Raw genomic sequence first — 26,500 nt, forward strand, 5'->3', positions numbered from 1 at the left:
ACTGTGTGTGTTGTTTTGCACAAAGTGTGAGCAGACATTGTGTTTCCAGTGGTGCAAATCCGAGCCATGTTTTGCAAATTCACGGTGTACTTCACCCATACGACTCTATGCATTTAGAAGCAGGATTAGCCGAAAGTGTTGAAGGTTTTCCACAGCAGTGTGTAACTGGTGTGTAACTGGTGTGTAACTGATGTGTAACTGGTGTGTAACTGGTGTGTAACTGGTGTGTAACTGGTGTGTAACTAGTGCAAACATGGTTAAGTCATATGCAACGTGTGTGTTTCATATGGTGAAAAAATATGGTTTTGATAAGTTAGTGTATAGTTTTTACAAGAGTGTTTCATTTTGCAAAGGAGATAAGGTGTTTTGATAATTGGGTTTGTAGTTGTGCTAATTGTGTGTAGGGTTTTGCTAATTAAAAAAAACAATAAAAATTGTGTTTATTCAATTGTAAAAAACTGTAACTACGGGGCCATGGGTCGCAGTGCCCTCTCCATAGAACAGGCCTCACCCACTGCATGAACATCTCACCCCTCTCACCCCTGTCACCCCTGTCACCCCTGTCACCCCTGTCACCCCTGTCACCCCTGTCACCCCTCTCACCCCTGTCACCCCTGTCACCCCTGTCACCCCTGTCACCCCTCTCACCCCTCTCACCCCTGTCACCCCTGTCACCCCTCTCACCCCTCTCACCCCTGTCACCCCTGTCACCCCTCTCACCCCTGTCACCCCTGTCACCCCTGTCACCCCTCTCACCCCTGTCACCCCTGTCACCCCTGTCACCCCTCTCACCCCTCTCACCCCTGTCACCCCTGTTACCCCTGTCACCCCTCTCACCCCTCTCACCCCTCTCACCCCTCTGCCCTCAGGACGGAGGTACAGGGCAGGGCTCAGGTGCAGGAGGGCCCGCTTTGAAACCATTGTATTCTTGAACAACAGGCCACTCTGAGTGTATAAGTCTATTTTTTAATTCGTTTTCTGGTCTGCATCTGTAAATGAGTTCTGTGTCTGCGAAAAAGAAGTCGGTGGAACACACTTCCCCAGCATTTAAGATCCGGCCAATCAAAGTGCTTTTACATCTGTGCTCCTCCTACTTCCACAACTACTCCTACTACTTATACTACATCTATTACTAGTACAGCCAGTACCCTAAATCACCTTTTATGTTTCGAGCACCCCCCAAGTCTCACACTCCGAGTACATATATCTGTAATGTACTGGTGTTTCTTTGGTACTAATACTGTTTACTAGTATATTTTATTGTTTTAACAGTGTTTATACTTCTCAAAAGCCAATTTGAACATGTCTTCGTCATTTCCATTGCACAGACAGTGAGCCATCAGAGTACAGTGTTAAATGTAGGCTTTATGTGTGAGTGAGAGAGGATTTCACGCCTCCTCTTCACCAGCTGCAACATACATGGGATCTGCACTTTTTTAAACCATGGCAAGAGAAAAAAAAAACGAAATTGATCAAGTTTATCAGTCACTGGTCAAGAATCTAGAAAATATCTGTCTGATAATGGACATTAAAAGAGACTATGTCAATGATATTATAACGTGAGGAAAAGGGAAAAGGTTAAACATTGTCTACCTGCTTGTATATGATATTAAACCAATGCTCTATATTGCCCTTATTCAAATAGTGTTACCTTTAATACCTTTTAAAATATTTTGGGATCTAGGGGTTACCACATACAGTTGTTAGACTTGTGGGGCATTTGAAGTCCACTTATGATCACTACATAAATTATATCAATCTGCTTGTGTTTTTACGTGTCTTTTAATCCCCGGCTACTCGTAAAGAGTTCATTTGACATAAATATATAAATAAAGTCATTGTTAATGTCATTTCCAAATATTCACAATTCACCAAAACAGTGATTTCTTTCCACACTATTACTTGGAATATTTATCACACATCATAAGAATCTTTACCAGTTCGTCCTGGTTGGGCGCGTTGACCTCCGGGTGCCCGTATGGGATGAGCAGCAGCTGTCCGTAGGAGTGGATGGTGAGGAAGGCCAGGACTCTGTCGGAAATCGTCTCCACAAACTGAGTCAGGGCCCGGGCCTCAGGCTCTGACACCGGGCTCTGTCCTGGGTAAGTGGAGGAGCAGCAGTCGAAGGACACGCCCACAGCTGCACAGGGAAGACACAGACATTTAACACTATTTAATACTACAGTTTACTACTACAGTAATATTACAGTGACATTATGTTCACATGCAGGAAAATCTGATCATTATCTGATTATTATTCAAATGTCACGTCTGATGTGAGTGACGTGGCAAAGACAAAATGAACAGATGATGTGGTTATGTGATTATTCTGGGATCTGAATGTTACTGGTCATATAAATGTACCATATAATACTATGTGTACAAATATGTTTATGGTGGATTCTTTTAGCACTGTCACTGTCTCATTCTCCCTGCAGTCAACTTCATTTCAATTCATTCCCTTTTATATGACAACAATCAGCTCATATTATGTATATCCACTATACATTTAATTCATACACTCAATTCATAAACTATCACCACAAAAAAACTACAACTGCAACAATTACTATACTTTTATTATAGATATAGGATTTATTCCAAAAATAAATGCCATTCCAAACTGTACCTCACACATTTAACCACTAGAGAATGCCAAAGACAACAATATATGATATATATTTAATCAAAGATTCAAACTCACTTCCCCAGTTGGAGTAGAAGTTTCTGTTGAGGTCGGTGCCGGTGCAGCCACAAGGACCAGGAGTTCTGTTCTTTCTCCACAAACGCGTCTGAGGCCAGAGAGACCTGGTTTAGTCCTGGTTAAGTCCTGGTTTAGTCCTGGGTTGGACCTGGTTTATAGTCCTGGTTTGGACCTGGTTTAATCCTGGTTTAGTCCTGGGTAAGTCCTGGTTTAATCCTGGTTTAGTCCTGGTTTGGACCTGGTTTAGTCCTGGTTTGGACCTGGTTTGGACCTGGTTTAGTCCCGGTTTAGTTCTGGTTTAGTCCTGGTTTGGACCTGGTTTAGTCCTGGTTTAGTCCTGGTTTGGACCTGGTTTAGGCCTGGTTTAGTCCTGGTTTGGACCTGGTTTAGTTCTGGTTTAGTCCTGGTTTAGGATCACTACATTCATTTCCCTCTCTATGACCTCCTGTTTCCTCTTCTTTAGTCATAATTCTCCATCATTTAAAACCACTGGATCAAAACAACTTCAAACACATTAATAATCCTTGTGACTCACAGTTTGGTTGATCCAGGTGAACATGTATCCATCCACATTCAGAACCGGGGTCACGTAGAAGTCCATGTTTTTCATCAGCAGCTCCATTCTAGGGTCCGTTTTGTAGCTTTCAAGAATCTATCATATCAATGTATAAATATTTACAATTTGTTACGGCATATTTGAAGAAAAATAAATCTTTGTTGAAATGTAAATTGTACAGTATGGATGAAATATTGACAGAAGGCTGGAGCGATCCACTCCCGTGCATGGATCCCACAGTCCATCCAGATGATCGTCTTGTTAATGCCTGGAAAACCAATCTGAGGGAAACAAGCACTCAAATTTAACCAATTACACTTGCACTTTTAAAGCAGCAGGACTTAAATGTATAAAAAATGTCCTTGGGCAAGACACTCCACCTCCTGCCCACACTGGTCACTTTAATGTGTCTGCTTACAAAAGAAATACAATGAGAATAATAGGTTTTAGGCTGGATTAAATAAAGGTAGTATTTCTTTGATACTTCCTAGTGCTCTATAACGGTCACATTTATAAAGTGCTTTTCCAGACGCTACATCAAGGCTCCGCCCATCCGTTCACACACACACGTGCACGCAGTGACGCAGGGACTGAAGTGTCTTGCCCATGGACGTTCCTGCAGCACTCTGTGGGAGTTCAGATCAAACCACCAGTTGGATTTGACCTCTTTTACCAAGATTGTTTATCTCGGGAACGTGATTTGAACCGCCGACCTTTGGATCAGAGGAAGAGGACTCGACCAACTGATCAACTTTCACAAACAAATACTAGCAATGATTTTCTTAGCCGTAGTAAATACTTAAATAATATCTTGATCCTCGATATCCCTAATTAATCCTGAATCATTATAAACAATCTGTTTAATCATTAAGAATTAAGTGTTTGTTCATGCTTTATTGAGGCTGATTAAGACTGTAGTTAATGTCAATGTGTCATAGTTTTGTTTTAGAAGTTAATGTTTGTCCAATAAACAATCACATCAAATGGACAGAAATATTGTCTGTTTTCGTTCATGTTGTTCAACCCTTTACCTTGAGGAGGTCGATGGTGCGATTCTCGTAGGTTTTTCCATATTTGATAATGCTCACGACGTCTTTGTGACGAGAGGCTATGTCCGACTTCCATTGAGTGATCTGTTAGAAATTAAAATCATTTTAGATAACAATATTGATGATTGCCCTGCGACAAGTTGGCCACTGTCCAGGGTGTACCCCGCCTAAGGCCCAAAGTCACTGGGATAGGCTCCAGTCACCCGCGACCCCGAAAGGGAACAAGCGGTAGAAAATGGATGGATGGATGGAACAATATTGATGGTTATGGAAAGTAGCTGTGTATTATATCTTTATATTTATATTTATCAGAATCAGAATCAGAAAAGGTTTTCACAAACATAGGAACTTGCTTTGGTGATTCATGTAATATGTACACAAAATGTTCAGTTACATTTACATCTGTAGAGCAGAAAGTGAACAGTGAGTGATTAAAATATGGTTAAAGTGACAGTGTTTAAGAAGTGTTCATGAGTCCAACTGCAGAGGACAAGAAACTGTTCTTATGGCCAGATGGACCGGAGCCTCCTGCCTGAGGAGAGTGGCCTCCTGCCAGAGGGGAGTGGCCTCCTGCCTGAGGAGAGTGGCCTCCTGCCAGAGGGGAGTGGCCTCCTGCCTGAGGAGAGTGGCCTCCTGCCAGAGGGGAGTGGCCTCCTGCCTGAGGAGAGTGGCCTCCTGCCAGAGGGGAGTGGCCTCCTGCCAGAGGGGAGTGGCCTCCTGCCAGAGGGGAGTGGCCTCCTGCCTGAGGAGAGTGGCCTCCTGCCAGAGGGGAGTGGCCTCCTGCCTGAGGAGAGTGGCCTCCTGCCTGAGGAGAGTGGCCTCCTGCCTGAGGAGAGTGGCCTCCTGCCAGAGGGGAGTGGCCTCCTGCCTGAGGAGAGTGGCCTCCTGCCAGAGGGGAGTGGCCTCCTGCCTGAGGGGAGTGGCCTCCTGCCAGAGGGGAGTGGCCTCCTGCCTGAGGGGAGTGGCCTCCAGCCAGAGGGGAGTGGCCTCCTGCCTGAGGGGAGTGGCCTCCTGCCTGAGGGGAGTGGCCTCCTGCCAGGAGGGAGTGGCCTCCTGCCTGAGGGGAGTGGCCTCGTGCCTGAGGGGAGTGGCCTCCTGCCAGGGGGGAGTGGCCTCCTGCCTGAGGGGAGTGGCCTCCTGCCTGAGGGGAGTGGCCTCGTGCCTGAGGGGAGTGGCCTCCTGCCAGGGGGGAGTGGCCTCCTGCCTGAGGGGAGTGGCCTCCTGCCTGGGGGGAGTGGCCTCCTGCCTGAGGGGAGTGGCCTCCTGCCTGGGGGGAGTGGCCTCCTGCCTGGGGGGAGTGGCCTCCTGCCTGAGGGGAGTGGCCTCCTGCCTGAGGGGAGTGGCCTCCTGCCTAAGGGGAGTGGCCTCCTGCCTGAGGGGAGTGGCCTCCTGCCTGGGGGGGAGTGGCCTCCTGCCTAAGGGGAGTGGCCTCCTGCCTAAGGGGAGTGGCCTCCTGCCTGAGGGGAGTGGCCTCCTGCCTGGGGGGAGTGGCCTCCTGCCTGAGGGGAGTGGCCTCCTGCCTGAGGGGAGTGGCCTCCTGCCAGGGGGGAGTGGCCTCCTGCCTGAGGGGAGTGGCCTCCTGCCTGAGGGGAGTGGCCTCCTGCCTGGGGGGAGTGGCCTCCTGCCTGAGGGGAGTGGCCTCCTGCCTGAGGGGAGTGGCCTCCTGCCTGGGGGGAGTGGCCTCCTGCCTAAGGGGAGTGGCCTCCTGCCTGGGGGGAGTGGCCTCCTGCCTGAGGGGAGTGGCCTCCTGCCTAAGGGGAGTGGCCTCCTGCCTGAGGGGAGTGGCCTCCTGCCTAAGGGGAGTGGCCTCCTGCCTGGGGGGCGTGGCCTCCTGCCTGGGGGGCGTGGCCTCCTGCAGCCGCTCAGACGTCCATCACATGTTACTCACAGTTCTTGAGACTTAAAGTTATGTATTCTGAATATAAGTCCATTAAATACTAGATATTTGTTCTTCCTTTTCCTTTGATTATTTGATGATATTCTTACCTCTGGCATGCTGTGATATTTGAAATCATATTCCAATCTGTTTAATTGAAAAAAATAATTAGTACAACGCAAATATTCAATTCCATTTATTTTTGTCCAAAATCACAACAGCTGTTGCCTCGAGGGGCAACAGTGAAAAACAGATTAAATGTTTTTAAATTGCATAATCCTTATGAGTAATGTCATTGAATGACTTTCCTTCTAACTTATTTCAATGTTCGTCTCACCTGTTAGCGCCTGTAGCCGCCGCGGAGCAGAGAAACACCAGGGTGAGCGCTAGTGTCCGGGACATGGTGGAAATGAAGAACTCATATTTACACTGATCATTATTCTAAAGCCACTGGAGATAAAATGACACCTTTGTCTCGTAATAGCTCTGCTCTGTCAATGAGTAACTGTGGCAGAGATAGAGACGACTCTGGACAACAGGAGCTTTGACTATTATTCATAAGATATTCACCATCATATTTTATTACATGTTGGCATTTTGAAAAGACAAATTAAACTTTGACCTGGTTTAACTCTCTGTTTTTGTTCAAGTTTTGGTTGTTCAAAAGTCAAGATTTTGTTTTTGATTGTGATTTATTCCTACTTTAGTCCTGGTCTTAGTTGCTTTTGCTATGTTTAATGCAGGATTAGTCCAACTTGACTTTGGTCCTAGTTTAATCTTGATTTAGTCCTGGTTTAGTTTAGTGTTAGACCTTCAGAATGTGTTCTCAAAAACACACATTGCAAGAAACAAACAGGTGCCACTTTATAATAACTAGACCTTAACTTGCCTTAAGCATTAGGAAAGACGTCATTCTTAATGAACATAGTTCATTAAGTCTTAGTAACTATATGATTATGGTGCTAGAGTTCAGGTTACAGTCTTAGTTAAATAGTTACGAAGCCTAAATTCTTCTGAATAAACTGTTTGTTCACTATGAATTAAGTCTTTGTTCAAGTTTTTTTAAGGCAGGAATAAGAGTAGTTATTATAAGGTGTTAGTCTCTTTGTTTGGTCCTGTTATAGTCCTGTTATAGTCCTGTTATAGTCCTGTTATTGTCCTGTTATAGTCCTGTTATAGTCCTGTTATATTCCTGTTACAGTCCTGTTATAGTCCTGGCATAGTCCTGGCATAGTCCTGTTATAGTCCTGTTATAGTCCTAGCATAGTCCTGTTATAGTCCTGTTATAGTCATGTAATTGTCCTGTTATATTCCTGTTATAGTCCTGTTATTGTCCTGTTATAGTCCTGTTATAGTCCTGTTATAGTCCTGTTATAGTCCTGTTATAGTCCTGTTATTGTCCTGTTATAGTCCTGTTATATTCCTGTTATAGTCCTGTTATAGTCCTGTTATTGTCCTGTTATAGTCCTGTTATATTCCTGTTATAGTCCTGTTATAGTCCTGTTATTGTCCTGTTATAGTCCTGTTATATTTCTGTTATAGTCCTGTTATAGTCCTGTTATAGTCATGTTATTGTCCTGTTATAGTCCTGTTATATTCCTGTTATAGTCCTGTTATAGTCCTGTTATTGTCCTGTTATAGTCCTGTTATATTCCTGTTATAGTCCTGTTATAGTCCTGTTATTGTCCTGTTATAGTCCTGTTATATTCCTGTTATAGTCCTGTTATAGTCCTGTTATTGTCCTGTTATAGTCCTGTTATATTTCTGTTATAGTCCTGTTATAGTCCTGTTATAGTCCTGTTATTGTCCTGTTATAGTCCTGTTATATTTCTGTTATAGTCCTGTTATAGTCCTGTTATAGTCATGTTATTGTCCTGTTATAGTCCTGTTATAGTCCTGTCATATTCCTGTTATAGTCCTGTTATAATCCAAACCAAACCCAGAACTAAACCAAGACTGAGCCTTTGTAAACAAAATAAACCATGATATAATAGATATATAATAGATATAATAGAGAAGTTGTAACTCTGTGGTCGTAGTGTCTTTGGCAGATTCACTTTACATTGTTTAAAGATGTCATTAAAATAATTGCTTGAGTGGCAGAAAAGTCATGACGGCCGTGATCAGCGCCGTCAGAGATAAGATAATGGAACATGGAAAGTATCACACGTCAACAATGGAAACAGCAGTAAATGTTAATCTGTTCATTATGTAAGAGACAAAACAACCATTGACATTAATTTATTCTCTATGAGACATTTGAATTCTGTGCCTGTATTACGGTCAGGCTAACCTCTCTGCCAAACCCAAACATTTCACAACATCAAATTAAAAAGTTCATACAATTGTGATGGATTTGATTGCTTTAAGGTGCATTAACTTTTCTGGTGAAGGGTTCTGCCATTTTAGTCTTTTAGTCTCCATGGGGATGTGATGTCATGTAATCACTGCCCAAGACCACAGCAGGATGACCGCTCTACAACCGGTTCATATTAAGAGCCGTCCTGGTTTAGTCCTGGTTTAGTCCTGGTTTAGTCCTGGTTTAGTCCTGGTTTGGACTTGGTTTAGTCCTGGTTTGGACCTGGTTTGGACCTGGTTTAGTCCTGGTTTGGACCTGGTTTGGACCTGGTTTAGTCCTGGTTTGGACCTGGTTTGGACCTGGTTTGGTCCTGGTTTGGACCTGGTTTAGTCCTGGTTTAGTCCTGGTTTAGTCCTGGTTTAGTCCTGGTTCAGTCCTGGTTTAGTCCTGGTTTAGTCCTGGTGGAGTCCTGGTTTAGTCCTGGTTTAGTCCTGGTTCAGTCCTGGTTTAGTCCTGGTTTGGACTTGGTTTAGTCCTGGTTTGGACCTGGTTTGGACCTGGTTTAGTCCTGGTTTGGACCTGGTTTGGACCTGGTTTGGTCCTGGTTTGGACCTGGTTTAGTCCTGGTTCAGTCCTGGTTTAGTCCTGGTGGAGTCCTGGTTTAGTCCTGGTTTAGTCCTGGTTCAGTCCTGGTTTGGACCTGGTTTAGTCTTGGTGTAGTCCTGGTTTAGTCCTGGTTTAGTCCTGGTTTAGTCCTGGTTCAGTCCTGGTTTAGTCCTGGTTTAGTCCTGGTTTAGTCCTGGTTTAGTCCTGGTTTAGTCCTGGTTTGGTCCTGGTTCGGTCCTGGTTTGGACCTGGTTTAGTCTTGGTGTAGTCCTGGTTTAGTCCTGGTTCAGTCCTGGTTTAGTCCTGGTTTAGTCCTGGGTTGAACACAGTCCATCGCGCAGCAACAGCAGCGGAAGAAATTCTCAAATCATGGTACGTTTTACATATTAACTGGGTTTTGATCGGTGACCAGAACGTTCTGAGGATGTTTTGGTCAATATTAAAAGCTTTTATGTAAATCAGTTTAATAAATACAACGACATAATAGAAAGTATAAAAGGAATAGTGTAAATATCATGAATGTATCGACAAATTGGCATGAATGAAGTGGAGAACTTGTAGTATTTCATATGTTCAGCAGGTGGCAGTACAAGGTTGTCCTTCATTTAAACATTTAGAAAGAGCTGTAAATAAACAAACAAACAAACAAACAAACAAACAAACAAACAAACAAATAGATGAATAGATGAATAGATGAATAGATGAATAGATAACACAACTATAAATGCCAAATGTGTCAAACCTTTTCCTTGTTTCTTCTGCGTTCTCTCACCTCTGATGCTGCTGACTTGTTCTTTTCCTGTTTTGGTTGTTGGTGTCATAAAAGTGAGGGTCAAAGGTCGCCACAAGCTTCCACAGGCTGGTACTGGTCGTGCTGGTTCTGCACGACACCACACAGCATTTTCTGTTGTGTTTATTAGTTTTTGTAGAATCTCCTTGACTAAGAGAAATGGGCCAAATCTGCAGTTAATTTATGCTGTAAATTCTTTAATAACAGACTTTTGAAAGATACTGTATGCTGTGTTTTTAAAGGAACGTTCCTGCTTTGTCTGGAACGTTCCACATAATGGTATAAACAAGAAATATATTTGTGGTGTCCCCCTTTTTTAATGACGTTTTTGTGGAACATTCCGGGTAAAACAACAGGAGAAAAGACCTAAAACACATGGTTCCCCTTTAATGAACGACCTTCACATTTAAGGACATCTTTGCAATAATATATCACATCCTGGCAAGTCTTTTCTGCATTTATTCAATTTTGTTGATAAAAAATAACTATTAAGCTTTTGGAAGGGTAAAAGAGAAAGAGAAAGTCCCTAAATCTAATTATGAGTGAAATTAGCTTCAGTTTCACAAAAGGACCAACAAATGCTCAGTCCACTGTATAATGTACTAATATGTGCCAAAACATATGCATATTCTTAATACTAGTTTAATGTAACTGTATTAATACTCTTTCATTTAATCAGAACACAATTTCTCCCTAAAATCAGAAGAATACATCATGTTATTTTAGTGAGACATATAGAAAACACAATGAACTGCATATGCAACGTTTCCTTCTCTAATTTGTGATGACGGTTCTTTTATTGAATGCACAACAGTGAAACAAACACAAAAGCACTTTTATAATCAGTGAATAATTCAACTGAAGGTGAATGTGTTCGGAATACAGTAATAATATAATATAATATAATAATGTGTTCAGAATACAGTAATAATATATATATAACTCCATCACACAACGGAACCACAGAGCTTCAGAAAGAGTCCAGCCTCTCACCGGCGCTAAAAACGGTTCAAGAACGTGAAAATGTAGCTTTTTATGACAAATCTGCTTGAATACTAAGGTGATAATATTCCTCATTTGCTTGATAACTTTTAAAAGGGTTTAATATTGACAGGAGGCAACAGAGGCAAAGGAAACAAACCATTAACCACCTGATGAGCCGCTACGGGTAAAAACATTCATCACGCTATTGTTAGAATTGTTAGAATTTAGTTCTGAAGTTATACGTGTAATATTAGCGCCATGGCAACAGTGAACTTGTAGCCGTGGAGAACACATGGCTAAGGTCACAACTGTTGATTTCCTGGAAAATCTGCGGAGTTAATATAACATAACATGAGGTAAAACAGCTCTTTTTGGACATAAAATGACACAACGCCTCTAATGTTGTGTGATGATGACCCAAACCCAAGTTATATAACATGCATTTATTTTGAATCAGCATTTCACCTTTTGAATCGTAACTTTAATCACAGTCAAAAGATTCTAGAAATGACATTTTGAATAATAGAGTTTTAATTGTAAGACAAATATTCAGTGGATTTGGTTCACAGCCGCCAAAACAGCTGCTTTTCCCATCCTTTTTCACGAGGAGGTGGTTGTTAATCTCAGACTCTGTGGGACTTTCCTTCATCACACCTGGTTTACTCAGCAACATGGACCTGGTCTGTCACCGCTTTAACAAGCAGAGCTCAGACTGAAACAATTGACTGCAGCGCTGTGGCCTCTGGCAGCAAAACAACAGCAAATGTCCTATGAAAACAATACATTTATAATTAATTCCCTCAACAAAATGCAAATGCAACTCATTTTCATGTTTCACTTTCATAGGTGTCATTAGCTTGTTTTCATTTCATTTCATTTATTTAACAAGTCAATGTACATTCACATAATGCCTGAAGGAAAAGTCGCTCGTTCACCTTATTACAGATGCTCAGAGGTTCTGTAATCCGAGCGCTGTAAACCACAAACCGGGATGAGGTGGAGTTCTGAGCAGGTTTGAGGACAGAAATGGAGGTTCAAGGCTCAACTGGCTGGTCGTATACAATAGTGTGTTGAAGCCATGGAGAGGGAGAAGCCCTGGCAATGCTGGAGCTACAGCTACAATAAGACTAATACAATACAATGTTTATGGCTCATTACAGGGCTGTTAGAGTGCAAGTTTCAAGCAAAAGTGAAAACAGTTGTGGGCAGGGCTGGTGGGCAGGGCCGGTGGGCAGGGCCGGTGGGCAGGGCTGGTGGGGTGGGCAGGGCTGGTGGGCAGGGCTGGTGGGCAGGGCCGGTGGGCAGGGCTGGTGGGGTGGGCAGGGCTGGTGGGCAGGGCCGGTGGGCAGGGCCGGTGGGCAGGGCCGGGGGGCAGGGCTGGGGGGCAGGGCTGGGGGGCAGGGCCTACTCAGAGAAGGTTAAACATACAAGTTCTCAACATTTTTCTAAAACAATGTCCAGATGATACAACTGAATCTTTTTGGACCGTGGATCACGACTGGATGAAGGAGGGGTCACACTGAGATCTTTCTACAAATCAATCGACTTTACAGCATGTTTTTCATGCTCCACTGAACAGACTCTCATTAGTGCCGTTACAACAGAGGCGCCGAGTCAGAGCACAAAGAGGCAAAAGTGGGACGGGACAGAATAAACTTTAAAATACTCCTCCTCACCTTCAAAGCTCTTCACCACCTTGCCCCCCCCTACCTGTCTGACCTCCTCATCCCCCACCGCCCCTCCCGAGCTCTCCGATCCTCCTCCTCTCTCACCCTGACTGCACCAACATCCCGACTCAAAACTTTTGGCGACAGAGCGTTCTCCCGAACAGCACCCCGACTCTGGAACTCCCTCCCCCAACCTGTCCGCCACTCTCCCTCACTCACAACATTCAAATCCCGCCTAAAAACATACCTCTTCACCCAAGCCTATGACCTCCCCTAGCCTCCTCTACCCCATTGCCTACTCTTCTACCCCCTGTTACATCCCCATCTTTTTCTCTCTACTTCTTCTGTCTTGTTCATTTTATCTGTATATTAATGTGTTCTGTACGTGTTGTCCCCCCTGTCTGTAAATACCCCCCCTTTTTTATTATGTTCAGCGTCTTTGGGTCACTGAAAAGCGCTATATAAATTAAAGTTATTATTATTATTATTAATAAGGGGAATAGGTCATTCATGAGTGTGGAGCCAATGGCCGTGATTGACTCGTGAAAAGAAACACATGGAAAACACACTTAAATAATAAATGATGAGATGAATGAACGAGAGTTTCCAGTGTATAATGCGCCCAACATTTTTCAAACACAACACATTACACGCAGAGGCGATAAAGCTCGATGGAAAATGGGAAGAAAAGTGAGAAAAATGAGGAAAAAGCTGATGATGAACCAGGAGAAGTTGAATTACTTATGATTTAAAAGTATAATTCAAATGAGATTTAGATTTGAGTCATGTTTGGGTGAGTGTCTGTCCCTTGATGGAAATAGACTCTGCTTTTAAAGAGAACCGGGCCATTTGTGCTTGATTTGAAAATGGACATATTTGAAAGACAAAATGAGACCATGGACGTCATGTGCCTTGATTCTCTCCGGATTTCTTTTGTCACCTTCTTTTTACTTTGTCTTTGTCTCTTGTTTTCTCTCTGGTTGTGGGAGAAAACAACAGCATTTACCCCTTTACTCATCCCACGTTCAGTTTGAATTTGGCCACTACATTCTCACCGTTTACAAAAGACTGTCCCATCGACGTCTTACATAAACGCTGGCTTTCTGCATCCACGCTGCCTTCAGGGCCGAGGTGTTGTGTGGGAGTTCCCGGCGCTCTCTTCGCACACATTAAAGCCACGTTAGAATCCGGTTTTGCATTTCTCTCTCACTCGCGGTCAAGACGGCCACAGCTGCTTCCATTTCCCCCCAAAACCGGCTTGTCCTTCACCCACGAAGCAAATCTGCAATCGGAGTGTTTCAGAGAATCATGGTCCAGATCTGGTTTTGATCCTGGTTTTGTCTTGGTTTTGTCCTGTTTTAGACCGGTTTTAGACCTGGTTTGCTCTGGGGTTTGGATCTGATTTAGAGCTGGTTTAATCCTGGTTTTGTCTTGGTTTAGTCCTGTTTTGGACCGGTTTTAGACCTGGTTTGCTCTGGGGTTTAGATCTGATTTAGATCTGGTTTAATCCTGGTTTTGTCTTGGTTTAGTCCTGTTTTGGACCTGTTTTAGACCTGGTTTGCTCTGGGGTTTGGATCTGATTTAGAGCTGGTTTAATCCTGGTTGTTTTGTCTTGGTTTAGTCCTGTTTTGGACCAGTTTTAGACCTGGTTTGCTCTGGGGTTTGGATCTGATTTAGAGCTGGTTTAATCCTGGTTGTTTTGTCTTGGTTTAGTCCTGTTTTGGACCAGTTTTAGACCTGGTTTGCTCTGGGGTTTGGATCAGATTTAGAGCTGGTTTTAATCCTGGTTTTGTCTTGGTTTAGTTCTGTTTTAGACCTGTTTTAGACCTGGTTTGTTCTGGGGTTTGGATCTGATTTAGATCTGGTTTTAATCCTGGTTTTGTCTTGGTTTAGTTCTGTTTTAGACCTGTTTTACACTTGTTTTTTTCTGGGGTTTGGATCTGGTTTAGAGCTGGTTTTGATCCTGGTTTTGTCTTGGTTTAGTCCTGTTTTGGACCGGTTTTAGACCTGGTTTGTTCTGGGGTTTGGATCTGATTTAGATCTGGTTTAATCCTGGTTTTGTCTTGGTTTAGTCCTGTTTTGGACCGGTTTTAGACCTGGTTTGTTCTGGGGTTTAGATCTGATTTAGAGTTGGTTTAATCCTGGTTCTGTCATGGTTTTGGTTTGGCTTAGACCTGGTTTTGTCTCGGTTTAGTCCTGGATTTTGTCTTCAATGTGCTGGACATGGATAACACCTTGTTAATCAGGATTTATTTCTGATTTAGTCCAAGTTAAGAGCTGGTTCAGTCAATGTTTAGCCCTGGTTTAGCCCTGGCTTAGACCTGGCTTAGATCTTGGTTTACATCTGGCTTATTCCTGGTTCTGTATTTTTCAATTTAGTCTTGGGACTGAGCCAGGACCAGACAGTTTATTCCATTGTAAAATATAAGCCTTGACTAGAACAAGTCCAAACCAGGTCTATATCAAGACTAAACTGGGATCAAACCAGGAAGAAGAAATCAGGGCCGAAAAAGGACAAAACCAAGACCAAACCAGCACAAAATCAAAACCAAACTCAGAATTGATTGAACTCAGAAATAAGCAGGACCAAAATACAGCCGAACTAGGACCAAACCAGGATCCAAACATGAACAAACCGGAACCAAACCAAGATCAAACTAGTACAAAACACAGCCCAAACCATAAGTGAACTAGGATCAAACCAGAACAGAACCAGAACCAGAACCAGAACCAACCCTACATGGACCGGATCAGGCCTGAACCTCCAGAATAGGACCAAATGAGGACAGAACCAGGTCAAATGAATGCAGAAAATCTTTGTTTAACCTGGCTTAATTCCTATATTTGCGTTGGGATTTGACTATTATAATCCTTATTTTCACTTGTGAACTCCCTTGTTAACTTCCGTGTGCTGTGTTGACTCTTTGCTCATCTCCTTTTGTATTCAATCCTTTGTTTATTAGTGACAAACCCAGAACCTTCTGTCCCGGGCCGAGCCGCTCCACTTAAAGGGGAAGTCTGTCGGCCGCGACCTTTAGGTGAAGAGGATTGCCACTTTAGAATACAAAACAAACCTAAGTACTCCTTCACCTTGAAAATACATTCATGTATATGTTATGAAATCATATTCATCTTTTATGTATAATAAGCAATACTTTATTGTCATACCTCAATGCATGATAAGTTCTTATACTACAGTCAATGCAGTAACTACAAACAATGCTACTACTACTTTCCAGTAATATTCATAACAAATCTGCCAATGCTACGACATTTAAAGTCTTTATTGTAGAAAAAAACAAAAATGTTTTGTGACCAAAATGTGTGCTCTATGTGATTACCATTGTTTTGAAAACACATATTAATAAGTGTTAATAATGTTAATGATACGTTCCTTGACATGATTTATGTCTCGTATCTTTACCTGACCACGGCCTTCAAGGGCCCCAAAGATAAAGAATCAAGCGGGGAGAGATCTGGGAGGCCACTCCACGGGACCACGCCCGACCAGTCCTATGTATGGAATACTATATATCCTGTGTATGGAATACTATGTATCCTGTGTATGGAATACTATGTATCTTATGTATGGAATACTATGTATCCTGTGTATGGAATACTATGTATCCTGTGTATGGAATACTATGTATCCTGTGTATGGAATACTATGTATCCTATGTATGGAATACTATGTATCCTGTGTATGGAATACTATGTATCCTGTGTATGGAATACTATGTATCCTATGTATGGAATACTATGTATCCTGTGTATGGAATACTATGTATCCTGTGTATGGAATACTATGTATCCTGTGTATGGAATACTATGTATCTTGTGTATGGAATACTATGTATCTTGTGTATGGAATACTATGTATCTTGTGTATGGAATACTATGTATCCTGTGTATGGAATACTATGTATCCTATGTATGGAATACTATGTATCCTGTGTATGGAATACTATGTATCCTGTGTATGGAATACTATGTATCCTATGTATGGAATACTATGTATCCTGCGTATGGAATACTATGTATCCTGTGTATGGAATACTATGTATCCTATGTATGGAATACTATGTATCTTGTGTATGGAATACTATGTATCCTGTGTATGGAATACTATGTATCCTGTGTATGGAATACATATGGAATACTATGTATCCTGTGTATGGAATACTATGTATCCTGTGTATGGAATACTATGTATCCTATGTATGGAATACATATGGAATACTATGTATCCTGTGTATGGAATACTATGTATCCTGTGTATGGAATACTATGTATCCTGTGTATGGAATACTATGTATCCTATGTATGGAATACTATGTATCCTGTGTATGGAATACTATGTATCCTATGTATGGAATACTATGTATCCTGTGTATGGAATACTATGCATCCTGTGTATGGAATACTATGTATCCTATGTATGGAATACTATGTATCCTATGTATGGAATACATATGGAATACTATGTATCCTGTGTATGGAATACTATGTATCCTGTGTATGGAATACTATGTATCCTATGTATGGAATACATATGGAATACTATGTATCCTGTGTATGGAATACTATGTATCCTGTGTATGGAATACTATGTATCCTATGTATGGAATACTATGTATCCTGTGTATGGAATACATATGGAATACTATGTATCCTGTGTATGGAATACTATGTATCCTATGTATGGAATACTATGTATCCTGTGTATGGAATACTATGTATCCTGTGTATGGAATACTATGTATCCTGTGTATGGAATACTATGTATCCGGTGTATGGAATACTATGTATCCTGTGTATGGAATACTATGTATCCTGTGTATGGAATACTATGTATCCTATGTATGGAATACATATGGAATACTATGTATCCTGTGTATGGAATACTATGTATCCTATGTATGGAATACTATGTATCCTGTGTATGGAATACTATGTATCCTGTGTATGGAATACTATGTATCCTATGTATGGAATACTATGTATCCTATGTATGGAATACTATGTATCCTGTGTATGGAATACTATGTATCCTGTGTATGGAATACTATGTATCCTGTGTATGGAATACTATGTATCCTGTGTATGGAATACTATGTGTATGGAATACTTTGGTAGTTTTGTTATGTTTTGTTCAGTTCAGATTTCCATGGAAAGTCTTCAATATCTTCTGGTGATATTGGCTCTTTTTTAATTTACACATTCAAATCTATTGCTACTCCTACTCCTACTATAACTACTACTACTACTACTACTACTACTATTACTACTACTACTACTACTACTACTACTACTACTACTACTACTACTACTACTACTACTACTACTACTACTATAACTACTACTACTACTACTACTACTATAACTACTACTACTACTACTACTACTAATTATTAGAAGTAATAATATGTATTACTAATAATAATAATGTGGCAATAATGAAAGATTAAGATGAAAGAATGAATACAAGGGTAGAGTAGGATAAATGAGTTCCTGGTCTTGATTGGCAGATTGAGAATGACCCTCGGATGACAATGGAAAACAAATGAGGGATTTACACCACAATGAAACCAAGACTTACTGTAAAAACAATCAATTTAATTACTGGGACATGTCACAAGTTGTTCTCTTTTTATCACCATATTTCTTTTGTTCTTTTAAACACGTACCAAAAATCAGATTTTACTATTGTCATTATATTATAATCACAGTTTTATTATTATTGTTAACCCTAACCCAACAATATTAATAATACTGCTAAAAATAGTTAAAACATGCAATGCAAAACCGATTATTTAGGTATTAGAAAAGGGAGCGTCTACAGAGCCGCGAAACTGCCATGTTATGCCGCGGCTCCTGAAACTGATGGGCTATTTGACCGCGCCGGATTAGGTCTTGGGTTAGGTCTTGGGGTTAGGGTTAAGGTTAGCCATGAGACTATATAGCCGTGCCGCGGCTCCTGAAACTGCTGGGCAATGTGACCACGCCGCGGCTCTGCAGCCACGGCAATTAGAAAAATGTCCCAGAGTGAGACGCAGCTCTGGTCTTCCCTCAAACCCGCGGAAAAGCCCCGTCCGTGAAGCGAGGGAGAGAGAGAGAGAGAGGAGGAGGAGGAGGAGGAGGAGGAGGAGGAGGAGGAGATCGTCGCAGTTCCACAGCAGCAGCAGCCGCAGCCGCAGCAGCCGCGCGGTGCTTCATTCCTTCACAACCTGCTCCAGCACGCGCCGCATCCAGACCTCTCCACATCTCCACATCTCCACATCTCCAGACCTCCAGACCTCCCGACCTCCAGACCTCCAGACCTCCAGACCTCCAGACCTCCAGACATCCACCTCTCCACCTCTCCAGACCTCCACATCTCCCGGAGCTTTTACAGCTTTTACGCGCGACTTCCAACTCATTTTGACGCACCGCCGCGACGCGCTGACAACAATGACGAGATCCGCGGCAACTTTTTAACTGTTGATCCAGTGGCGGTGGTGCGTGGTGGTTCTCCGTGACCGGGAGAGATGGCGCTTGATGCGGTCAACGTGAGCCAGATGGACGCGCCTGGATGCGGGAACTATTCAAATAGCAGCGCGCACATGACGGACTGTAACCAGACTTTCACCAACGCGTCTGGACTGGGCAAAGCCACCAAAGCAAAAGGTGAGAGCCGCATTAAAAACATATTAATGACAGAAGAAAGCGTGTGATAATGAAAAACAACTCGTGACATGATCCAGTAAATAAATAGATTGTTTTTACAGTGACTCTTCTTTAATTCTTTAATCTTGATCTTTCATTATTGCCACATTTTGCCCTTTTTTTGCACACTTTTCCTTGTCAAAACCCGCATGGTGAGAGCAATCAGAGAGAAATCAGATTACTCACCTCAGAGGGGCTGCATATGGACACATGCCACTGTGACAACGCAAAGTTATAGAACAGCGGAGGAATCATGCAATCAAATCAAGATAAATAATACAAGATTAACTATAAGGCTGCGTTCACACTTGTCATTATTTGGTCCTAAATTGGGTCCATGTTGGTCCTGATGTGGACTTGGTTTGGTTCCAGACCTGGTTTAGTCCTGTTCTAGCCCAGTTTTTGTTCCAGGTTTAGACGCAGTTTTGATGCTCCTCAGTGTAAATGTGAAGGCACCTAAACCACTGTTTAAGAATATGTTTTAAATAAGATTAAGACACAAAATGGAGTAAAAATAATAAAACTGTGTGCAAGTCGAGAAACTTTAAGGTTACAAAAACTATTTTGCACAGATTAAGGAGAGTAAAAAATAAAGATTATACCGGTATGTGTGAAAATGATTAAAATCCTCCACAAAAGGAAATCATAACACATTTATAACTCTCTTATACAAAATAATTTATTATAGACCGTATAGACCACGTTCTCGCTGCAATTTCCACATCCCCCTGCAGGGCAGAACTGCATCAGAGATGGATGTCCTGTGAATACTTGAGTTTGTGTGTTGGAAACTGCAGTAAACAAGTGTAAGGCCACATTTTGATTAGTCAGAAGGATTTATGTGCATCAAATAACAGTTTGGCCCTGTATACCTGACATGACAAGACCATTTAAAATACGGTAAGTAAATAAATGATTGCTGTAATTAAAATGAATGCTCACGTTAGAAAGAACAGTGTTTGGGGTTAAGTATCCTTCTGAGTAACAGTTTGGACATGGTATTTAGACTTGAAGTTATTTATGCTTAAACTTATCTATATAAATCTTATATAAAATAATGCACACATTTATACAACAAAGAAAATGTAACGTAATTCATGTCTTATACAATTCAGTTAATGCAAAACCACCGTCCATCTTCCTCTAAATGCTTCTGCTCTGACATTCTGTGGTGTTTAAATCTTTATGATGCAGATTCACTGTAATAAATGCACACTTATTAAATGCAGGTCAATACTTGTTCTTTTCTTGTTGTAAATTCAGTCCCACTTTTTCACTGTGACATACAGGCTTTGGGTTAGTGTTACTTACCGGCAAAAGGGAACTGCCTAACTTTTCTAGTCTCCATGGAGATGTGTTTGCTTTGTCCAGAATATGACATAGTATCATGGCATTATCTACTGTATCTCCGTCGACAAGCAGGTTCTATCAGGTCAAGTTACAGGTCAGGGGCCTCATCCGTAAAGGATCCCGTAGACAAGTGCGTATTCTAAGGGACCGCTAGAGAATTTGGCCACGCAAACTCCAGATTTATAAAACAGTCGTAAAGGCCATGCCATAAAAGGGCCATGCCATAAGAGGGCCATGCCATAAAAGGGCCATGCCATAAAAGGGCCATGCCATAAGAGGGCCATGCCATAAAAGGGCCATGCCATAAGAGGGCCATGCCATAAAAGGGCCATGCCATAAAAGGGCCATGCCATAAGAGGGCCATGCCATAAGAGGGCCATGCCATAAAAGGGCCATGCCATAAGAGGGCCATGCCATAAAAGGGCCATGCCATAAGAGGGCCATGCCATAAAAGGGCCATGCCATAAGAGGGCCATGCCATAAAAGGGCCATGCCATAAAAGGGCCATGCCATAAGAGGGCCATGCCATAAAAGGGCCATGCCATAAGAGGGCCATGCCATAAAAGGGCCATGCCATAAGAGGGCCATGCCATAAGAGGGCCATGCCATAAAAGGGCCATGCCATAAAAGGCCATGCCATAAAAGGGCCATGCCATAAGAGGGCCATGCCATAAGAGGGCCATGCCATAAAAGGGCCATGCCATAAAAGGGCCATGCCATAAGAGGGCCATGCCATAAAAGGGCCATGCCATAAAAGGCCATGCCATAAAAGGGCCATGCCATAAGAGGGCCATGCCATAAAAGGCCATGCCATAAAAGGGCCATGCCATAAGAGGGCCATGCCATAAGAGGGCCATGCCATAAGAGGGCCATGCCATAAAAGGGCCATGCCATAAAAGGGCCATGCCATAAGAGGGCCATGCCATAAGAGGGCCATGCCATAAAAGGGCCATGCCATAAGAGGGCCATGCCATAAGAGGGCCATGCCATAAGAGGGCCATGCCATAAAAGGGCCATGCCATAAAAGGGCCATGCCATAAAAGGGCCGTGCAAAGTGACTTATGAATGCGATCTACATAAACATGAGGTCATAATCAGTGGGTTTGACCGGGACGTGTGGGACAGAGAGGGAAAGACAGATGCTGCACGTAGCTGTCACATCAAAGGCAAGCGCACATAAAAGTGATTGCGTTGTAAGTTGTAATTCCCACTGCGGCGAGTAGATGGAATACTAACCCCGATGTGGATGAGGCGGGCTAATGAAAAGCTTTTCAGCAGACACATTATTTGAAGTTCTAAAACATGAGACGCCAAAGCAAAGATCCTTATGACGTTTAAAGGTCAACAATACAGATGGTGCGGAATACGTGCCCTTTAAGCTGCCAGCGCCCGTCCATACGTTTTCTTCTGCCTCTCCAGGCACCGAGGCAGCAGTGTGAGGGGCCCCCAGACTCCCCTCACCGCAGACACCTCCTTCTGCCCCAGGTGTCTACAGGCCACAGAGAGACATAGTCCCAGCAGTGTGTCCAGGGTCTTCCCCCCCGGGCCCCTCTCCCAGTGGGACATGCCTGGAGCACTTTTCCCCAGTGGCAAGGGCCAAAACCTGTATAATTTACACAATACTTAGATTAGACTGATTCAAATGTGAACATATGAATGTTTAAACTCTCCTTTGGATATGAATTGTCCCTGAATGTTCTATATTGATCGAGGGATTCTGTTGTTTCATAAATCGGAACGATTTCCTGTATTTATAGTGTTTTTTTTCAACGGTGTAAAACTACGACAAACATTTGGCACATTTTCTATCGCACCAAACTAAGTCATAATTCATAGATAAACAGGAAATGCTTTAAGCCCAATTCCTCAACTACTGTATTATGCAAAACCAATGTAAAAAAGAAAAGAAAAACTAAATATAGTATAATGTAAAGGAGTTGTAATTGCATTGTAACGTCCATTCTCTTTCTCTCTGTCCTCTTTGTCTCTCATTCCTTCCCATCTCTCTCCTTCTTTTCCCTCTTCCCCCTCTCTTAATTGTCTCTTCTTTTTCTCTCTTTCACTCTCCTTTATCAACTGTATGTCTCTTCTCTCTCGCAACCTCTCTCCCCCCTTCCTACCTCTCTCTCTCTCTCTCTCCTTCCCTCCAGTTCTACCTCTACCTCCTCTCTTCTCTCTCACCCCACTCCCTCCTTCTCTCCTTCTCTCCTTCTCTCTTTCTCTCCCTCTCTCCCTCTCCTTTGTCCTCTCTCTCCCTCAAACAGGAAATTAAACTCTTCTTTCCACTTTTCCTCCTCCTTTGATGCTCCGAACCTCACAGACGACACAAAGACGTAGGTTTATGTTCAGACTCCATTTTGAAAAGTGACGCACGTCTATAAATACTCTGTGGTCATCTCCATGGAGCTGGGGTGCTCTCGTGTGCCACAAATATAAATATAAATATGTGAAAGAGAAACTATTTGAATGCAATTGTGAGAAGACTGTTCCTTCAGAATGGGGCTGCACAATATAAGACTGTGATAAGTACTTAATATGTATACTGTTGCAATATGACTTTTTGACAAAATCATTGAGTTGAAACTTAAATGTGCGTGCCTTTATTTATTAGTCCGACTCCATGACATTAAAAACTTAACAGAGACTAAACCAAGAATAAATCATAAATATAGCCGCAAGCGGCAATGATCGGCCCTCGCCACGCCGCCGCCACACCGCCGCCACGCCGCAAGAGGAGGGGGCGCTAATGCGCCCCAATTGTCCTTTTATTACGCTAAACATAACTAAACATTTAACCTCCATATAAAATCTGTAGGGGGCGCTGTGGCGCCAAATTAATTTATTTCACTTCAAGTAGGTTTAGGGCAAAGAGTTTAACAACTGATTCTAATTTGACGCAATTCGGACTTTATCTGCGCAAACGGCAGAAATTTTAAATATGGGAGATTTCTGAAATTCTAGCTACAGTTTGCGGCTTCGCCGCACAGAGACCGTGAGAGGTATCAATGTAATTTGGATAACTTTTGATGTCCCACTCCTCAGTAGCATTTTCACCAAATTTCAGCTTTTTAGGGCCAACGCCCTGGGAGGAGTTCGTAAAAGTACGACGTTTGGAAAAACTCCGAAGTCATGTTTAGCCATTTTTGAAGCAATATGGCCGACATTTGGTTCGGGGGACGGCGTTGCCGTAATAATATTTTTTACTTCTCTTGTCACCATCTACCTCTGCGCCAAATTTCATGATTCTACGATCAGATTTTTTTTGGGTCATTTCCCATCTCTCAATGCATTTTTGGTACATTTGGTGGCGCTGACGCGCCAATTTTTTTTATTTTAGAAAAGGGAAATAGCCAGAATGTAGAGAGGCACGATTTTTAGAGGTGTGCAAATTTTTGTGACTTTTCGTCAATGTTCACTGGGTGAAAAATAGGGGGGTTGGTCCCGAGAAGAAGAAAGAAAGAAAGAAAGAAAGAATAATATTCCGATGCGAAAACAATGTTTCCCATTTTTCAAATATCATAAACTATACATTTTCGGAAAGCGCTCGCGCTTTCCTACCTCATGGTGTGGGTCCCTGGTCACTGACGGGTACTTTCGATAATTTTGAGTGGGCTCCGCCCACTTTGTGTTTTTGGCCCTCTATACAGTAATAATGTTCAATTTTTGCATTACATGCTCATATGCACGGAACATGCAAGAGATGGGGAACGTATTCGTGAGCTACTTAGCGCAAATGAGTGCTTTATATGGGGATGACGACCGCTTCGCGGTCGTCATCCCAATGTAAAGTGCTCGTTTAGTGCGAACTTTTGCACGGGCTTCGCCCGTTTACAACGGTAATGTTCCATTTTCCTACAACTAATTAGTATGCACGGGGCGTGCATGAGTGGAGGAGTGCGTTAGTGAGTGTTTGGAAGTGGGCGAGCGCTTCGCGCTCGATTTCGTGCGCACTACGTGCGCACTTTCGCAGCCGTGCTTTGCACGGCCTTACGAGATTAATAGGCCTCTCGCCAGCTTGTGGCGCTCGGGCCTAATAATTAATAAAGCACATTTCTCATTTAAAAATGGTGTTATTGCGATTTAGATTTAGTTTGTTGCAACGTCGATTGCAGTGTTAACAAATATTGCATGTTCAATAGTTTTGTTATATATGGATTCCGCTTGGACATTTTTCTTTTCTTTTAAGTCCTTTTACAGTTTTATAGTTTTATAGTTTTACAGTTTTACAGTTTTAGTTTTACAGTTTTACAGTTTTACAGTTTTACAGTTTTACAGTTTTAGTTTTACAGTTTTACAGTTTTACAGTTTTACAGTTTTATAGTTAAGTTCATCCCATGTCCAGCCTGAGCATCAAAATTCGAGTTGGGCCATTAGTCCTTGTCCAGGCCCAAGATGAGGCCTCTTCCCCCTCCCCAGACGCCTCTTTTCTGTTTGTCTCATTAAGTTCACATGTTCCACCGGAGATTCCGATCACGTAATAGATGAGAGTTTATTAGTCACTACCAGAGACAGTTGAGCAATTCATCTAATTACATGGGATCATGTGATCAAACCAAAACATGTCTGGAAACTATCGCCATACATATGTCAATGTATTCTTTTGTAAACTTAAACGACAGTAATCAAAGTATAAACCTCAGATTGTAGACTAACCATAACTTAACAAAGTTTGGATTTGAAGAGAATGACAAAAAAATAACTAGTTGTTTTTGATTGAACAATCCTCTACTATTGTGTGTATGTGTGTGTGTGTGTGTGTGTGTGTGTGTGTGTGTGTGCGAGTGTGTGTGTGTGTGTGTGTGAGTGTGTGTGTGTGTGTGTGTGTGTGAGAGGGTGTGTGTGTGTGTGTGTGTGCGAGTGTGTGTGTGTGTGAGTGTGTGTGTGTGTGTGTGTGTGTGTGAGAGGGTGCTGGCCGTAGGGGCCGAGGGCCCAGAGTGGCAGCCTTGGCTCCGTCAGTCAGTTCCAGGGCAGCTTTGGCTTCAGTTGTAGTTTACCAACATTGAGTGTGAAGTGAATGAATAATGCACCGTAAAGTGTCTTTGATTGTCCAAAAAGTGCTGTATTGACATTATTCTGCCCCGCCCACTTTTCCCTCTCTTCCCACGTGATCTCCTCTTCCATTGTAATCTTCCAGTCCAGTTGAAATTACGTTGGTTTAAATGGGGAATTAAGGAAAAGTCTTGCTGATAAATGATGCTATAAAGTAGATTGATCTGTGTAAAATATCCAGTGTTCATGTGAGAAACGCTGCATGATTCTCTGGTCGGCCCGAAACTTGAACTTATTTCCTCTGGAGGTCGGCAGACTCATGTTAACTAACCCAACCAGATGAAGGATTAGGATGTATGGCGGCGCCCACACGGGCTCCTGGAATAAGGTGAATAGGGTCAGCAGGATGAGGTCAGGAGCACTGATTTAAGCTGGCAGCTGGTGCACTAAAAATGGAGAAATGTGGTCATGCTTACGACTAACCTTAAAGGCGCAATGGACGATTTTTCGTCGATTTGAGAACTCAGGCAGACGTGCACATGCCACTCCCCCGTGTGGACTGATGCAACACACACGTACGTTTGTTTATTAGCGCGACGGAGCGCATCACATCTCTCGTCTCCCGCAGATTTCCGTCTCTTCTGAGTCAGCTCGAACTGTCTTTCTCCGTCTTTATTTTGCCCCGTACACTGAGGGAACTATATTATGATAGATCCATGCGCTTAGACACGCGGAAACGTGGGGACGAGCCTGACGCGGCTGCAGGTGAACGGTAGGTGCGTTTTATGATTGATACGTGGCAGGACTAATCGGCCGTCCACGCCACGAGGAAATAAGACTCAGATTTGGGCCAAAAAAATCGTCCATTCAACCTTTAAGAGCTGCTGCTTTTAGCTGCAGACATGCACCTGACGGACCCCAGCAT

The 26,500-nt window shown here is 42.7% G+C and overlaps 2 protein-coding genes across 5 annotated transcripts in view; one reads left to right on the forward strand and one right to left on the reverse strand.

The window, feature by feature from the left end:
- The window catches only part of LOC140359470 (carboxypeptidase O-like), a 44,271-nt gene extending 37,618 nt beyond the window's left edge, over positions 1 to 6,653 (reverse strand). For 2 of the 4 annotated variants that reach the window (XM_072444529.1, XM_072444612.1), the window contains exons 1-6: positions 6,296 to 6,315; positions 4,292 to 4,393; positions 3,440 to 3,541; positions 3,240 to 3,356; positions 2,705 to 2,792; positions 1,938 to 2,140 (exon numbers count right to left, since the gene is read on the reverse strand). In XM_072444529.1, coding sequence (XP_072300630.1) covers positions 1,938 to 2,140; positions 2,705 to 2,792; positions 3,240 to 3,356; positions 3,440 to 3,541; positions 4,292 to 4,393; positions 6,296 to 6,304 — 621 coding nt within the window. In that variant the 5' untranslated portion in view covers positions 6,305 to 6,315. Of the gene's footprint in view, positions 1 to 1,937; positions 2,141 to 2,704; positions 2,793 to 3,239; positions 3,357 to 3,439; positions 3,542 to 4,291; positions 4,394 to 6,295; positions 6,316 to 6,522 lie in introns of those variants that run through there. The other 2 variants (XM_072444697.1, XM_072444447.1) reach the window with 2 other exon arrangements.
- A 12,395-nt stretch (positions 6,654 to 19,048) lies between these two features.
- LOC140359691 (cholecystokinin receptor-like) overlaps positions 19,049 to 26,500 on the forward strand; it is a 74,298-nt gene continuing 66,846 nt past the window's right edge. Inside the window, exon 1 of the mRNA XM_072444823.1 lies at positions 19,049 to 19,197. Coding sequence (XP_072300924.1) covers positions 19,059 to 19,197 — 139 coding nt within the window. The 5' untranslated portion in view covers positions 19,049 to 19,058. The remainder of the gene's footprint in view (positions 19,198 to 26,500) is intronic.

The sequence above is a fragment of the Eucyclogobius newberryi genome, unplaced genomic scaffold, assembly GCF_026437365.1.
Source record: "Eucyclogobius newberryi isolate DKJ021-1_F unplaced genomic scaffold, fEucNew1.0.hap1 SCAF_1, whole genome shotgun sequence".
Classification (NCBI taxonomy): Eukaryota; Metazoa; Chordata; class Actinopteri; order Gobiiformes; family Gobiidae; genus Eucyclogobius; species Eucyclogobius newberryi.